This window comes from Tamandua tetradactyla, chromosome 19 (genome assembly GCF_023851605.1).
Source record: "Tamandua tetradactyla isolate mTamTet1 chromosome 19, mTamTet1.pri, whole genome shotgun sequence".
Lineage (NCBI taxonomy): Eukaryota > Metazoa > Chordata > Mammalia > Pilosa > Myrmecophagidae > Tamandua > Tamandua tetradactyla.
In genome coordinates, this window is record NC_135345.1 from 9295252 (window position 1) to 9309990 (window position 14739).

Consider the following 14739-nt stretch of genomic DNA (forward strand, 5'->3'; position numbering starts at 1 on the left):
TAGCATTATCATGGGCATATTGTAGGCATTTGATACATGATTCATAAATTAACTCACATCTGAATGTATGCTAATGGAGTCAGAAAAGTATCTAGTTTCCAAAGAAGACAGTATAAATAGCTGTGCTGGCTTGTAACTGTTGTGTACCCCCTAGAAAAGCCATGCTCTTTATTTAATCATCATTCAATATTGCAGGGCGGAAACCTTTAGATTATCTCCACCATGGAATGGCATGGTATGGCATGGCATGGCATGGCATTCTCAGTTGTGGGTGTGGCCTTCTGAGTTGAGATGTGACTCCACCCATTCAAGATGGGTACTGATTTGTTTGCAACAGTCCTTTAAAAGGGGGAGCATTTTGGAGACACCTCAGATGCAGAACTTGTTTGAGAGTAGACAGAGACATGGATGTTTGGAGATTCTTGGAGTGTCAACAGAGAGAGCAGATGCCCAGCAGCCGTCACAATGTGGTTTCCATGAGATGCTAAGTAAGCCAGGACACAAGGCACTAAGTGAAGGCCCACAGATGCTTAGAGGAAATTACTGGCATGAGAAGTACAGCAATGAATTAGGAACCAGGACCAGTAGACAACAGCCACATGCCTTCCCAGCTGACAGAGGTGTTTCAGATGGCATGAGCATTTCTTGAATGGAGGTAACCTCTTGTTGGTGCCCTAATTTGGACATTTTCACAGTCTCGGAATTCTAACTTGTAATAAATTCCCTTTATAAAAGCTGTTCCATTTCTGATATATTACATTCTGGCAGCTTTAGCAAACTAATACACATTTTGGTACTGGGTAAGTGGGGTGCTGCTGTGGTTTGCAAATACTAAACCTTAGGGAACAGCTTTTTAAATAGACAAGGAGGAGATTCTGAAGAGTTGTGAGGAGCATGATAGAGAAAGCCTCAAATGTTTTGAAGAGACTCTTGGTAGAAATCTGGAATCTAAGGATGCTTCTGATAAGGGTTTAGACAGAAATGATGAACATGTTATTGCTAACTGAAGACATTCCTTCTGGATGGAAGGCAGAATTTGAGAGTGATGAACATGGATATTTAGCAGAACTTTCCAAATTAAATGTGGAAAATGCAGTCTGGCTGTTTCCTGCAGTTTAGAGTAAAACGTGACAGGAAACAGGTAAGTTGAGAATAGAACTCTTGGGTAAAAAGAAGCCAGAAACTGATGGTCTGGAGAATTCTGGGCTTCCAAAAAGGGAGAATAGTACTCAATGAGGGGATTTAATTAGCCATGGAAATAGTCAGCCATTCTGGGACAAGGGAAGACTGAAGATGGAGTTGCGGAGAATAGACTTGTGGAAAGTCCCCTTGTCTGATGGTTTGTTTCCCACATACTACATAGAAAACTGACAAGAGTGTTGCAGGATCTGTACAAAGGGAACCATTGCCAGTCTACTCTAAAAGGGAAAGAAAAGAGACAAATAGAAGGAAAAATGACTTCAGAGGCAGAACCACAGAAACTAGGGTCTGAAGGCAAGACACCTTGGGCCAGGAGAACAGACTCACCTGAGCAGGTGGAGAAGGTGAGGGGAGGCCTTCATCCTCTGTGCCTAGGAAGAGTTTCATCACCCCAGGTCTCGGAAAGGGTGAAGCACATAAACTGGGAATTGGGGGGCCTACATAGGCCCTTGGAAAGGATGAGACTGTCGCTTTCTAAAGCCGCAAGGATAAATGACTCTTAGACGGTAAAATCCACTGAAATTTGCCCTGCATGTTTTTGGAACTGTTTGGATCCAGTGCCCCTGTTCACCTTGCATTTTCTCCCAATGGCAATGGAAATATGCATCCTGTGACTCTCCCTCCTTTGTATATTGGCAGCAGATAACTTGTTCTCAGTTTCACAGGTCCAGAGTCAGAGAATTTTTTGCCTTAGGAAAGACCATGTCTATAACTGAATTTGATGAGATTTTGTATTGTTTTTTTTACTTGCTATGATATTTGTATGGTTACCAAAATGATTTAAGGCTTGTGTGATGGAGTGAATGTATTTTGTATATGGAAGGAACATGTCTTTTTTGGGGTCTAGAGGGTGAAATGTGCCAGAGGGCAAAACTGTTGTGTATTTCAGAAGAGTTCTTTATTCCTCATTCAATATGGTAGGGTGGAACCCCTTTTGATTAGATTATCTCCACTGACATACGACACACCCAGCTGTGGGCATAACCTTTTTGATTATTTTACTCCCATGGAAATGTGGTAAGCCCAAGTGCGCGTGTGGACTTTTGATGAGATGGAGATGTGATCCCACCCATTCAAGGTGGGTCTTGATTTGTTTATTAGAGTCCTTTAAAAGGAGATGCATTTTGGAGAAAGCACAAATACAGATACTTGGAGAACAGCTGCTTCAGAGCTGACAGACACACACATGTTTAGAGATGCTTGGAGTGCCGACAGAGAGAGCAGATGCCTAGACACGGGCAGAGCCCAGCAGACATGGCCGTGTGCCTTTCCATGAGACGCTAAGTAAGCCAGAACCCAGAGCTGTGTCCTGAAGGAATTAAGTGAAGGTCCAGATGCTTAGAGAGGAAGCTACTGACAACAGAAGTGGAAGCAATGAACCGGTAACAAGGTCCAGCAGACGCTAGTTACACGTCTTCCCAGCTGACAGGTGTTCTAGATGGCATCAGCCTTTCTTGAGTGAAAGTAACCTTTTGCTGGTGCCTTAATTTGAACATTTTCACAACCTTAGAATTGTAATAACTTGTAACATAATAAATTCCCTTTAAAAAAGCTGCCCCATTTCTGGTATATTGCCTTCTGGCAACTTTAGCAAACTAATACAACAGCAAATAAGCACATGCAAAGACACTCAACATCATTAGTCTTTGAGAAATACAAATCAAAACTATGAGATACCACTTGCGACACACTCAGGAGAATGGCTAAAATTAAAAGACCGATGCCACTTTGGAAAATACTATGACACGTCATTTAAAAAGGAAACACACACTTTGCTGACGAACCAGCAATCCTACCCTTACTCAAGAAACATAAAAGCACATATCCACAAAGACATATGCATAAAATTCATGGCAGCTCTATTCAAACTAGCCCCAAACTGGAAACAAACAAATGTCCCCAACAGGTGAATGGAGAAACAAAGTGTGGTATGTCCATTCACTGGAGACCACTCTGCATGAGAGAGGATCTACTGGCACACTCAACATGAACAAATCAGCTAAGTGAGACTATGCCAAGTGAAAAACCCAGACACAAAACTACACAATATTCCTTTATACGGAATCCTAGAAAAAGGCAAACCTAAAGTAAAAGAAAGCAGGTCAGCAGCGGCTGGGGATGGAGGGGGCAGAATTCTGCAAAGGGTTAAGAGGCGCTTCCTGGAATGATGATGTGTCCCATCAGGGTTGTGCCTGGTGGTACAGGGCCATCACAGATTTATCAACTCAGTCTGAACATTTAAAACTTACTAATTTTACTGTATGTACACTACATGGCAATAAGGCCACTTAGAAAAGAGTACCTGGCATCTATTACATGCCTGCCCAATCCTTCCCTCATGCCCAGGTTAGTTCTTCATGTTTTAGCAGTTGCACATCGACATGTTCCCTCAGGGAACCTGGGAGGAACAGTGTAGGTAGGAGGCTAGCCCCATGCAGATAACTTTTCAGGGGTCACTGCACAGCTGACTGGGCTCATACTCACACATGCAGGGCTGCACCGCCTCGAGGGACACCCACCTGCCCACACCCGCCATGTTACAGACGGCCTTCACAGGGGTTCCCAAGGCTCTGAGGTACAGATGGAAGACGGCCAGGCAGGGGGCTGGGAACACACACCACCTGTAACACTTCCTTCCACTTAGGGTCGGGGCCTCTGCAGCTGAAGGGTACCTAAAAATCCCCAAGTTCATTCCTGGCCAGCTGAACACCAGAACACGGCCTTGGATGAATCACTCGCTCTTGTTTGTATTCTAAATACAACTGGATCGGTGATGGGGGAAGATACTCCAAACTGCACGTAATGACTCACATCTGAGTAGGCAGCAGCCTCCTTCTCCCATTACACATCAAGCAGAGGGAAGGAGTTACTAGAGCCAGAAGCCCTCTCTGCCCCGATGTGCCACACTGCAGGGATCCAAGGGCACCCAACATGCCACTGCACCCACACTAGGATTCAGGCCCAACGCTACCCATCTCCCCCTCTCCTGCTGGTCTTAAGGGGTAGGGGGTGGGGGATAGGATTTGAGGATTTGGAGTGAACCATTTTCTCGGGGAAGTACTGGGAGAAATGAGCCAGGGAGCAGTGATGAGTCCTTCTGAGTGAGCAATGGCTTCACCTCCCCAGGGTGAGAAGAAACTGGGTGCTGGGCACAGTGAGGTCTGCTTCCTGCACTGTTGGCCAAGCAAACTGCAGCCAGAAGAGCCCCAGGTGCTGCAGGGACTAGGGCTGCCCAGGACAGCCTCCCCTCCTTTCAAGACACACTCCTGTTCCCAGGCCCTATACCCTCCAGGAGGTCTCAGTCCTGCCCAGTCTTCCTTCTTACAGTTCTCAAAACCCACCTCTTCTCCCCATCCCTGGTCACCTGTTGGGGTAAGAAGCTGCGTGACGTGACTCCCACCCCACACACTACAGGGCTCCCACGCTTCAGCCTCATTTGACCCTCCAGTCCAGTGAGGAGCTGCCACCAGGACCGAAGGCCCTCTCCCCAGCCCCAGCCCAGGGCTAAGGAACCCATTCCCCTCTCCCCCACCCGATTAAAGCTCTGGGTAGTCCCAGTGGCTGGGCCTCAGTGCCCAGGCACATCGGGCACAAAGTGCCACAGCATCAGCTGAGCAAGGGGCAGGGCAAGGAACTGAACGGAGGAGCCCCCAGAAGAAAGCCTTAGAATTCCGTTTTACCTGGCCCTTGGCTTCTGAAGGTCAGGGAGCTACTCAGAAAGCATGAAGGATTCCAACACTGTGGAATCACAGAAGTAGAGTAATGACTCAGGATCTACAGCTGGCCCTGCCTGCTGACCAGTGTTCGCAGTGAGAGCTCTGGCCTAGTAGCACCCCCACTTCAAGCTTTGGACTCAACCCCGTGGCCCTCTCTAGTTCTGGACTTCACAACCGGTCTCTTAAACACCTCCCTTCACTGTCTCCTACCTTTGCGCGAGGCTTTCCCCTCAGTAAAAAGGACTAGCACTGGCAGGAATAATGTCACCTAAGAAACTTAATCCACCTCCCAATTTCTGTCCTTTGAGATCCACTACAATATGTTACACCAACAAGCTGCGTCCCAGGCAGTGCCTAAATTAACCACCCCTTGAAGTTCCCCAAAGCTCTTTTACTGTAATTGTGTCGTTTCAGTCTCATTTTGAGCAAAGAGGTTAAGTGACTTGCTCAGAGTCGCAGACCTTTTATTTCTTAAGTCCAAGCCTGCAAACTCTAAACCCTGTTCTCCCCCTGCTAACCCCACCCCACCCCTCCAGCAGAGCTTGCCCCCTGGGTCTGGGCAGTTCTAATGTATTCCTTTTTTCAGCTCCTAGCTCACCATGAATCTCGGTACACAGTGTGTGTAACTGTTGTTCGGAAATCAGTGTTGCAGAGCTCTGCAAAAGGGGGCCTCTTTTTTTGCTTTTTAACTTTTTTTATTGTGTATAGTATAACATATATACAAAGCAAAGAAATAAAAAAGCAATAGTTTTCAAAGCACTCTTCAGCAAGTAGTTACAGGATAGATCCCAGAGTTTGTCAAGGGCTACCATATGCTCCTCTCACATTTTTCCTTCTAACTGCTCCAGAATACAGGAGGCTAGAAGGCTTAAATATTGTTATCACCACAATTGACTTTTGCTTTTTTTTTTTAAAAACATACATACAAAAAAGCAATACATTTCAAAGCACAGCACCACAATTAGTTGCAGAACGTATTCCGAAGTTTGACATGGGTTACATGTTCACAATTTTACGTTTTTACTTCTAGCTGCTCTAAGATACTGGAGACTAAAAGAGGTATCAATTTAATGATTCAGCATTCATATTAATTTGTTAAATCCTACCTTCTCTGTATAACTCCATCATCACCTTTGATCTTTCTATCCCACTCTTTAGGGGTGTTTCGGCTATGGCCATTCTGACTTTTTCATGTTGCAAGGGTCTGTTACTAATATGGGGTAGGGAGATGGAACTATCTGATGTTCTGGAGAGGCTGGGTCCTCTAGGTTTCAGGACTTATCTGGTACAGGGACCAAAAGGGGGTTCTTTTAAATTTGCTGAAGGGCCCCCTGGAGCCTGCAGATAAAGTTCTGAGCTTTCTCCGAAGTCTGCCTCAGGAAGAGTGGAACCTTCCAGAAGGAGCTACATTTCAGAGCACCAGCCAAGTAACTTCTAGCTCCTGAAGCAGCAGAGCTGAAACCAGTTACTGTAGTGGTTGGACCTGTGCATTAAACATTATTTATAGGCGTTTTTCTGTTCCTTGGTGACTAGGGAAAAACCCAAGTCAATGGAAACAACCCAGCTCCAAAGAAGCAGCACAAACCTCTGTACTTCCAAGACAGCTTGATTCCAGAGGCTAAGCCCCTACCCACAACCTCAGAAAGCACACAGAATGCAAAATTCATTCCTTTGAAAGGTTGCCAAGCCATTCTGTGCTAGTCCCTGGGCCTCCAGCAGTGAGCAAATAGGTCTGGCCATCGTGAACTCTGCAGCTAAACCCAGGAATTGCAGGTGCTGGCTGGCCTAGCAGGGAAACTCACCAGCACAGCCCTGCTCAAAAACTTTCAATAACTTCCTCTCACTAGAGCACCACCAAAATTCATAAACCTTCCATACTCAGACCCAACCTACTGATTCAGTCTCTTTCCCACTAGCCCCTTGTACTTGACATTTTCTCCTTCTCCTGCTTTCATTTGGAATGTCTTCCTTCCTTCCCATGCTCCAAAAGACTGCATTACCTTCTAAGGTCGAGGTAAAAGCCACCTCCCACAGGAGCCTTCCCTGATGCTCCAACCTGGAAATGACCTCTGGGCCACCTTCCTTAACTTCCCACCCTCACGATGTTCTTCCTTGCACAAGTCAATTTTGTACCCCACCTACCTTCTGCACCTGAGTGGACCCCAGGGATGCAGTGTCCATGTCTGAGTCACCTCTGCAGCCAAGACTGGGCACAGCTGGCTCCTAGTGGCCATCTACCAAGAAATCATCACCTTGCACTGACGAGTCACTGGGATAGGTGCAGGGTAGCACCTTCAGGGGACTTCCTCTGACACCTCAAAGCACCCCCAAGGAACGGAGCCTTTAACCCCATTTTATGGCTGAAGAACAACACATAGACACTGAGTGACACTCCCAAGGCCACCCAGCTGGCCAGTGCTGCAGCCAGGACTTGAATTCAGGCCAATGCCTTATTCCTCTCTGGTTTTTATTCTAAGGTCAGTATCAAAGTTAGCCAAATTCTTTTGCTCAGGGAGTAAAAGTTAGAATGGGCCTCTGAACTGTTGCCCTGGGGCCTGGCATCCACTATGTGACTCTGCCCAACCTGCACATCCTCCTCAGGAAGCAGAGGGAGCATCAGAAGTCACAAGGCTGGAGAGGAAAGGCCCAGGACACAGGGGTGCCAGTCCCCCCTCCCAGCTCCTCCCTTCCTGCCCACCCCTAAGGCACAGGCAGGGCCCTACAGAGTCAAAAGGGTAGACTTTGGGGGTGGCTACAGGGTCCTAATCCCAGCAAGTCCCTGAGCTTCAGTGTCCTCTTCCTTAAAAGGACAGTCAACAGTGTCCACCAATGGGAAGACTGTGAGAACAGGAGCATCTGCGGCAGCGTCACAGGCAGGCCTGTCGGATCCACATCAACTTCTCAGAACAATTGTGAATTCACTCAGGTAAATCTCACAGGACCCCAAAAAACATTGCTCTCCCCTTTTAACAAATGTGAAAGCTGAAAAGAATGAGGCACTACACCGAGAGTTCAGCCAGTGTCCTACACGCAAAGTGCCTGATAAATGCCAGGCCCATTTCCTAGAAACCGTGCCCTCGTCACATGTTGAACTGCATAAGCCAGGGCTCCTGGGTGAACACCTTAAAGTAGGGTGGAAATTGGGTTTGGGGGCGCACATACTGGGGTGTTTATGGCCTGCTATGGGAGACAACTGGCTCTTTTCAGGGTATAAACCTTGGAGAGCAGTTAGGGCTTGTGTGTAAGAAAGAGCTTAAAGCAAGCAGATCAAAACGTGGTGCAAGGAAGGTTTTTCCATTTGAGGTGTCCTGGAGGAAAGGGAGACATCATGACAGGCAGTGTGCTCCTAATGCCAAAGCATGGAGATTACACAGCTGAAGCACTGGAAGCAAAGCCAAAAAGGGCCCCTCCAGCTCCAGAGTCGATCTGATACGCCAAGGCCCCCATGTAAGGCAAAGGCCATGTCTGAAGGGTCAGGACTAGATAGGGATTGGATCAAGCAGCTGGGTCCTGCTTCTATCACTCAACTGGAGACAAGTTAGCGCAGGCAGCTTTACTATCTCTCCCTTCACCTCCACCACCAGAATGAGCAATGCAACCGACTCCCTAAAACCACCCTGCAGGAGCTCACAACGGTGCTTGAAGGAAGTCACTTTTTCAAACTCCTACAAACACGCCGTCCCCTCTTGTCTAGATTTTCCCCATCTGCCTGATGAACTCTTACTTATCTTCCAACACCCAATGCAAATGTGCCCTTTCTTCAGAAGCTTTCCCTAACCGCTCTTTGGCAGAACTGATTCTTTCCTCTGGCTTCTCAATTCTCGGGGCATTCCTTTTAAGTACTTAATCCAGCAAGTTAGAGCTGAATTTTCCAGGATGTCTTAACCTTTGCACTTTTTACATTTTGGGCCAGGTATTTTCTCTGTTGTGTGGCAGTCCTGCAAATCTTATCGAAGGATGTTTAGCAGCACCCTTGGCTTTTACCCACTAGGTGTCTACCACTAGTAACAACCCATTTATTTCTGAAAGGAAGTCAGACCACAGGATCCTAAGTTCTCTGGCTCTGAAATCTGCCCCTTCAAGGTCATGTGGGCCTCAGTCATGCTGATCATATTCAGGCAGGTTTTAATCAAGCATACCACTTCCTTTTGCTGCCCAATGACTCATATGATCCACACCCAAGAAAGCGAGCTGCATGTGGGCAGGGCCCCTGTATCCTTCATTCTCCAGGAGATGGACCTGGACACACAGCAGGGACTCAGTAGCAGCTCAATCGAACAGAAGGAATGAGGCCCATCCTTCTCAAGCCATATGCTCCAACATGCTGAGCCTCATGGAACTCACAGCATGACTTCAACATTCCCCAAACAAGTCTCCATTCAAGGACACAACAGGCGTGAATGCTCAGCAGTGTCAAATTACTACAAACATTTCACTTCTTGCAATTTAATTTTATATACATAATTTTTTCAACTCTATTCTGGAATCAAGATAGAATACTTAAAAGAACAGGACCCAAATTTGCCCATATACCATGTCTGCTGGCTGCTTTTGGCAACACCCGAGGGGCTGCTGCTGGGAAGCTCATTTGCAAAAAGCTGATTTTCACAGGGAGGTGATGGGACAGTTTTGAATCCTGAAGAGGTTCATTCATAGCTGCATGGAGGGTGCAGCATGGAAAGGAGAGGAAATGTGGGCCTTGAGTTAACAGCACATCAGGCAACAGAGACTGTCCCATAGGACAACCCAATCTGGAAGGAGTCACCCCAGATGCTGCGCCTGCAGGAAGCATTCCTTAGCCCCTGGACACATGAATTACTCCTCAGTGGGAACGCCTCTCAAGCATGGTGCACACGTCATTAACTCTAATTTTATCTGTACAAGCCTCTCTCTAAAATATTAGTTTCTAGGCAGCCACCCTTGCCATGCCTTTAGCTCTGTGAAGGGAAATCTCCTTTTTGAGGTGTGGCAATAGAATGTGTTTAAAGAAACATTCTTTTCTACTGAAGAAGTGCCATCGGGCTGGGTTAACAAGATAAACTGACACAATGAATGACAGGAAGCTCTGAGATTAGTCAGCAAGGGTACTGTGACCGTTTAGTTTGCAAGACAAATTCCAAGAAATTATGGTCCAGCCATCTAAACAGGGCCTTTTTCTTATGCCCGGGCAATAACATCTTCCATGGCTACCTAGCATCACTGACACAGCTGGGTTTTCAAGGCCTTTCAATCAACAAATAACTTATTAAGCACCTATAAATGTGCCAGGCAGTCTTCTAGGTGTGAAATGAACCAGGAAAAGCCCCTGCTTTCATGGAGCTTACAGTTGAGTTAGGGAAGACAGTTATGTCTATCCATGTCTATGGAAGGCTGCTTGCTAACTCGCCTTTACTGTCAGCAGGGAGGGGGAGAAGGGTAGGAACAGGAGTGCTACTTTAGGAGAAGCTCCTCTAAGAAGGTGACCTCCAAGGGAAGACAAGGAATGAGCCTTGAGGTTATATGGGATAAAAGCATCTTGGCAGAGGCAGTAGCAGGTACCAAGACAGACTGAAGTGCAGCATGTTCAAATGCAAGGAGAGGAGTGTGGCTGGAGCCATCAACCACAGCAAGAACTCTGGCTTTTACAAGATGGGAAGTTGCTGGAGGGTGAAGAGCAGATAAACAAGTTAATCTGATGTATTTCAGCATAACCACTGCTGTTGCGTTAAGAATAGTATAGGAGGACACAGGTGGAAGGAGGGAGACTAAACTAGGTGGGAGAAGACTGTAGCTTAGATGGGGTAGAAAACATGTGGTAAGAATGTGTCAGATTCTGAAGATACTTTGAAGATAAGGTCCTACAGGATTTGTAAGAAGACTTGAATGTGAAGTGGAAATGGGGGGGATCAAGTAGGATTCTAAGAGTCTGGACCTGAGCAGCTGCAGGAATAGCCATGCTCTCCTGGAGGAGAGGTACTTCGGAAATCTGAGGTTTGGTTTAAGGTATCTGGAGTTTGCAATGCCAATTAGACACCTGTTAGGCTCTCTATGATTTGAGCTTGTACGTTAACCAGACTATCTTCCTATATTCTGAGCATTTATAAGAATTTGTACATCTTACTTTCTTCCTGGCATACATTCCCCTAATAAAAATCTTACCTCCTTTATTTGAGCATCAATGGCCCAGTGATCAAACTAAGGAAAGCATAAAGTGCTTGATCTGCATCTGGTTAGCTGTCCCAGCACTGCAGAAACTCGACATAGGTGAGGAAAGGGAAGCAGACCCACCTTGTGAGACAATGGCAAACCCAGGATACAGATAAGAATAAAGACTCGGGCAGGAGAGGGTAGAGGGTTCTTCTGGCAGCTGAGGAATCCCTCCTGCCAAGGGGGCACTTGCCAGGGACTGTGAAGAGCTCCTCCACTGGGAGCAGCCCCAGCTGCTGCCCTCCTTCACCACGTTCAAGAATAATGTCCCACTGTGGGGGTAAAGGAGACGCTACAGTTTAAGAGCCTTCCCCAATACTTGACACACAGGTACTTCACATCAGGTCTCTACCCAACTCCCTCCCGTCCAATCTGTCACAATGACAATATGATCTTGTTTTATTTTAAAGCTTCATGTGTATACCTCATCGGAGGCAAGACCAAGGATTCCACTGCTCTGCATTCCTGAAAATTAATGCATTTTCATATGCTAAACAGTATGCGAGCACCTACATATACCCATCTTAGTCCCCCCATTCCAAAATCTCAGGCCCTCATTCTGGAGACCTTCGGATCATTACAATGTAAGCCCCTGCTGGTATTTCCCCTACTTCTGAATAAGGTCGGATCAAGAATCCATGTGAGGAGTTGAGTAGCTGGTAGCACATTCACACCCACCCCCTCATCTGAAGTCCCCAGCAATCCTGGGCAGGGCAGAAATAGCCTAATGGAATTCCGTCTTCCAGCAGACTTACAAGAGCAACTGGCTGGCTTACCCAGAACTACCGGGCAGATAGAGGTTGTGTGTGTGTTTGAGAGTGCGCAGAGCCAGCAGCACTGCAAGCCAAAGAGACCTCTCCTTTTATTGACAGGGAAACAGGCCCACTGCCCCTTCATTCCCTCTACTAGCTGTGTGGTTCCTGGAGACCAGGTACATCTGATTAGCCACAATTCCACCCCACAAAGAAGAATCACAGGAGACGTGAATTTAAATTAACACCCATGTGAACACTACTGAATCAAAACTATCCCAGGGAGTACCACGCATGAAGCACAGCACTGAGGAGACCACCAAATGGCCATGCTGGCACCTCCAGCTTCCATCCCATTCCACAACCCATGCTAGGGAAGGGAGAAGCAAAATTTAAGCATGTGATTCTGGATGGAGGTTGGAGGGAGGCTGGTAAGCAGCTTCAGTCATTTTGGTAATTACAGAGGAAAACGTAAATTTGCAAGGATTCCCCAAGGAGATGGCTCTAGAAGCATTTTCTGCCTGAGTACAGGAAATCTGCAGGAAACGATTCAAGGGAATAAACTGGTTCCTGTTTTTGCACTGAGGCTCAGATCAACAGGGGGCAGAGTAGGCTGGAGTCTGGAGACAGGGGTGCTGGTCCCAGCTTTGCCACACCAGAGGAGCCCTGGGGACCTGGTAATGGCTAAGTATAATTACCATGAAGAAGGTGCTCAGTGTGTACCAGGCACTAGCTGGGCGGTAGGGACACATCATTGGGTTCAGCTGGCCCAGACAGCTAGCGAAAGAGCAGCAACTACATTCTCTATTTTATAAATGAGGAACCAGGATCAGAGAGGCCCAGAGCGCCTCAAATCCAGAGCCCTTATTCTCCAGGCCTGAACTAACCTGAGCCTCTGTTGCCCCACGAAGAAAATGAGTTAGGGCTAGAAGAACCGGTCTCTACGGTGGAAGAAGTCCCCAGGCTGAAGGAAGTGGTGCTCTCACCCCTCAAGCCAGAGGAGCAGGAGCGGGTGGGGGGGGGGGGGCGGGAGGGAGAGGCGATTCAACCCACCCCCAAGGAAGGGCAACGGGTAGGAAAGGAACTCAGCACGGGTGGAGAACCGGGTGGGGTAGACTCACGTCGACGTTCCTCAGGATGACGCACTTTCCGTTGGTGTAAAGAAAATTATTGCCCTTCGGGTCTCCGCCGATGATTTTGGAGACGCCCCTCTCCACCTGGGGGAGGCTGGCGAACACTTTCTCTGCAGAGACACAAACGTAGCAGGGCGCTTTAGGGGAGCAGCTCCTGCCCTCGCCTCCCTCCCCACCCAGGGCCCGGCTGAGGATGGACAACTGGGGAGGAGAGCCCTCGGCCGGTCTCAGCCGGTCCACCTGTTGCCTCCACCGAGGGGCGGCCGCCACTTTAAAGGAGCGCGGCGGCGGGAGCGACTTCCTGGTCGGCGCTCCCGGCCCAGCCCCTGGGTACAGGGGTTCTCCGGGCCGGGCCCGCAGCAAACAACTTTGGGGCGATACCTCAGGCCCAAGATCGCCGGCGGACACCCCCGAGGGCCGCGGGGCGCGCCGCTGGCCTCCGCTCGCTGCCTCCGCGCCCTGGGACCCCGCAGGCCGCCCACCGCCGAGCGGGACGGGGGCAGTGGGGCGTCCCGGCCGAGGGGTGCCGAGCCGCGAGCACTTACTGATCTCGTACGGCATCCTCGCCCACTTGTTACCGCGCCACGCTCGCCGAGAGCCTCCGGGACCCGCCTGCGCTGCGAATCCGACGGGGCGAAGGCCGCGCACGGGGACCGGGTGGAGACCGGGTCGGGACCGGAAGGCAGCGCCGGGCGTGCCTACGGGCGGGTCGAGGGCGGTCGCCGGGGCTCCGAGGCCGGCTCGCGCCCTGCCCAGCGCGCTGCCGCTGCGGACGCACCAAACCCGGAAGCGCGGCCCCGCGCGCGGCTCGCCCCCAGCTTTGACCATATATAGTCAAGCGCTCGGCTCGGCAGCCCGGACCCTAGCGAGCCTGCGCGGACCTGACTGCGCCCCTCCCCCCGACCGGACTCCGCCCTCGCCCCGCCCCAGGAAGTGACGTCAGCGCCCGCCCCCTTTAGCCGCGTGAAAAGGAGGCGCGGGCTCGGAGTAGTGGCAGAATTCTCTCATTAACGCGGGGTGGGTGGGTTGTAATTTCTGTTTTCGGACTGAAGACTTGAAAGTACCGAAGCTACGGCCGAGCTTTTCGAGGCCATGTTCGTGGGAGCCCCACCTGGACTGGGAGCCCCGCGTTCCTAGGCCCCATGCTCTCTTAGTTACGGCGCCCTGGTGTTTACTGGACACCTTGGATCGAACGCTAGGGTCTTGCAAACACCAGAGGAGGTCTTGTGTGTTGTTTCTTTTTCCTTTCAAGAATGTGGCTTAAAAACGTAGCTTTTATTCACAGTAGCTGTTGGTAGTGAGAACCTTAGGGTTGTACCTTGCTAGGTCTAAGTTCGCTATCTCTAAACTTTCTTAGAGAACGCTAAAATTGAAGGCAATGATGGTTGTTAGAAAGCCAGGCCTCGTCTCTTAATTAGGTAAAAAGGAAACTTGAGTGTAGATAGCTTGAACCTCACCTTCAGGTTGGGTGGATACCATCTTTCCTTTGAGGTACCTGGGAGGGTAAAGGAGACAACCTGTGAAAGCACCTGTGGCTACTTTAGTCGTTCTGAAACCTAAGCTAGAAATCTTCGGAGTAATCCTTGATTCTTTTCTATTTAATCTACCATGAAATCAGCTGGCTGAGCCTCCTAAGTGTAGCCTAAGTCGATCGCTTTTTACCGCCTCTGCTGTACTCGCACAGATCTCAGCCCTTATCTTGGCTCACCTAGGTTACTGACCTTGTTTCCTACCTGGCCACCTGGGTTAGCT

The 14739-nt window shown here is 48.9% G+C and overlaps 1 protein-coding gene across 1 annotated transcript in view; it reads right to left on the reverse strand.

Moving 5' to 3' along the window:
* WDR1 (WD repeat domain 1) overlaps positions 1–13696 on the reverse strand; it is a 46841-nt gene extending 33145 nt beyond the window's left edge. Inside the window, exons 1-2 of the mRNA XM_077136393.1 lie at positions 13533–13696; positions 12976–13097 (exon numbers count right to left, since the gene is read on the reverse strand). Of these exons, the coding sequence (XP_076992508.1) occupies positions 12976–13097; positions 13533–13548 (138 nt within the window). The 5' untranslated portion in view covers positions 13549–13696. The remainder of the gene's footprint in view (positions 1–12975; positions 13098–13532) is intronic.
* Between the last annotated feature and the right edge of the window lie 1043 nt (positions 13697–14739).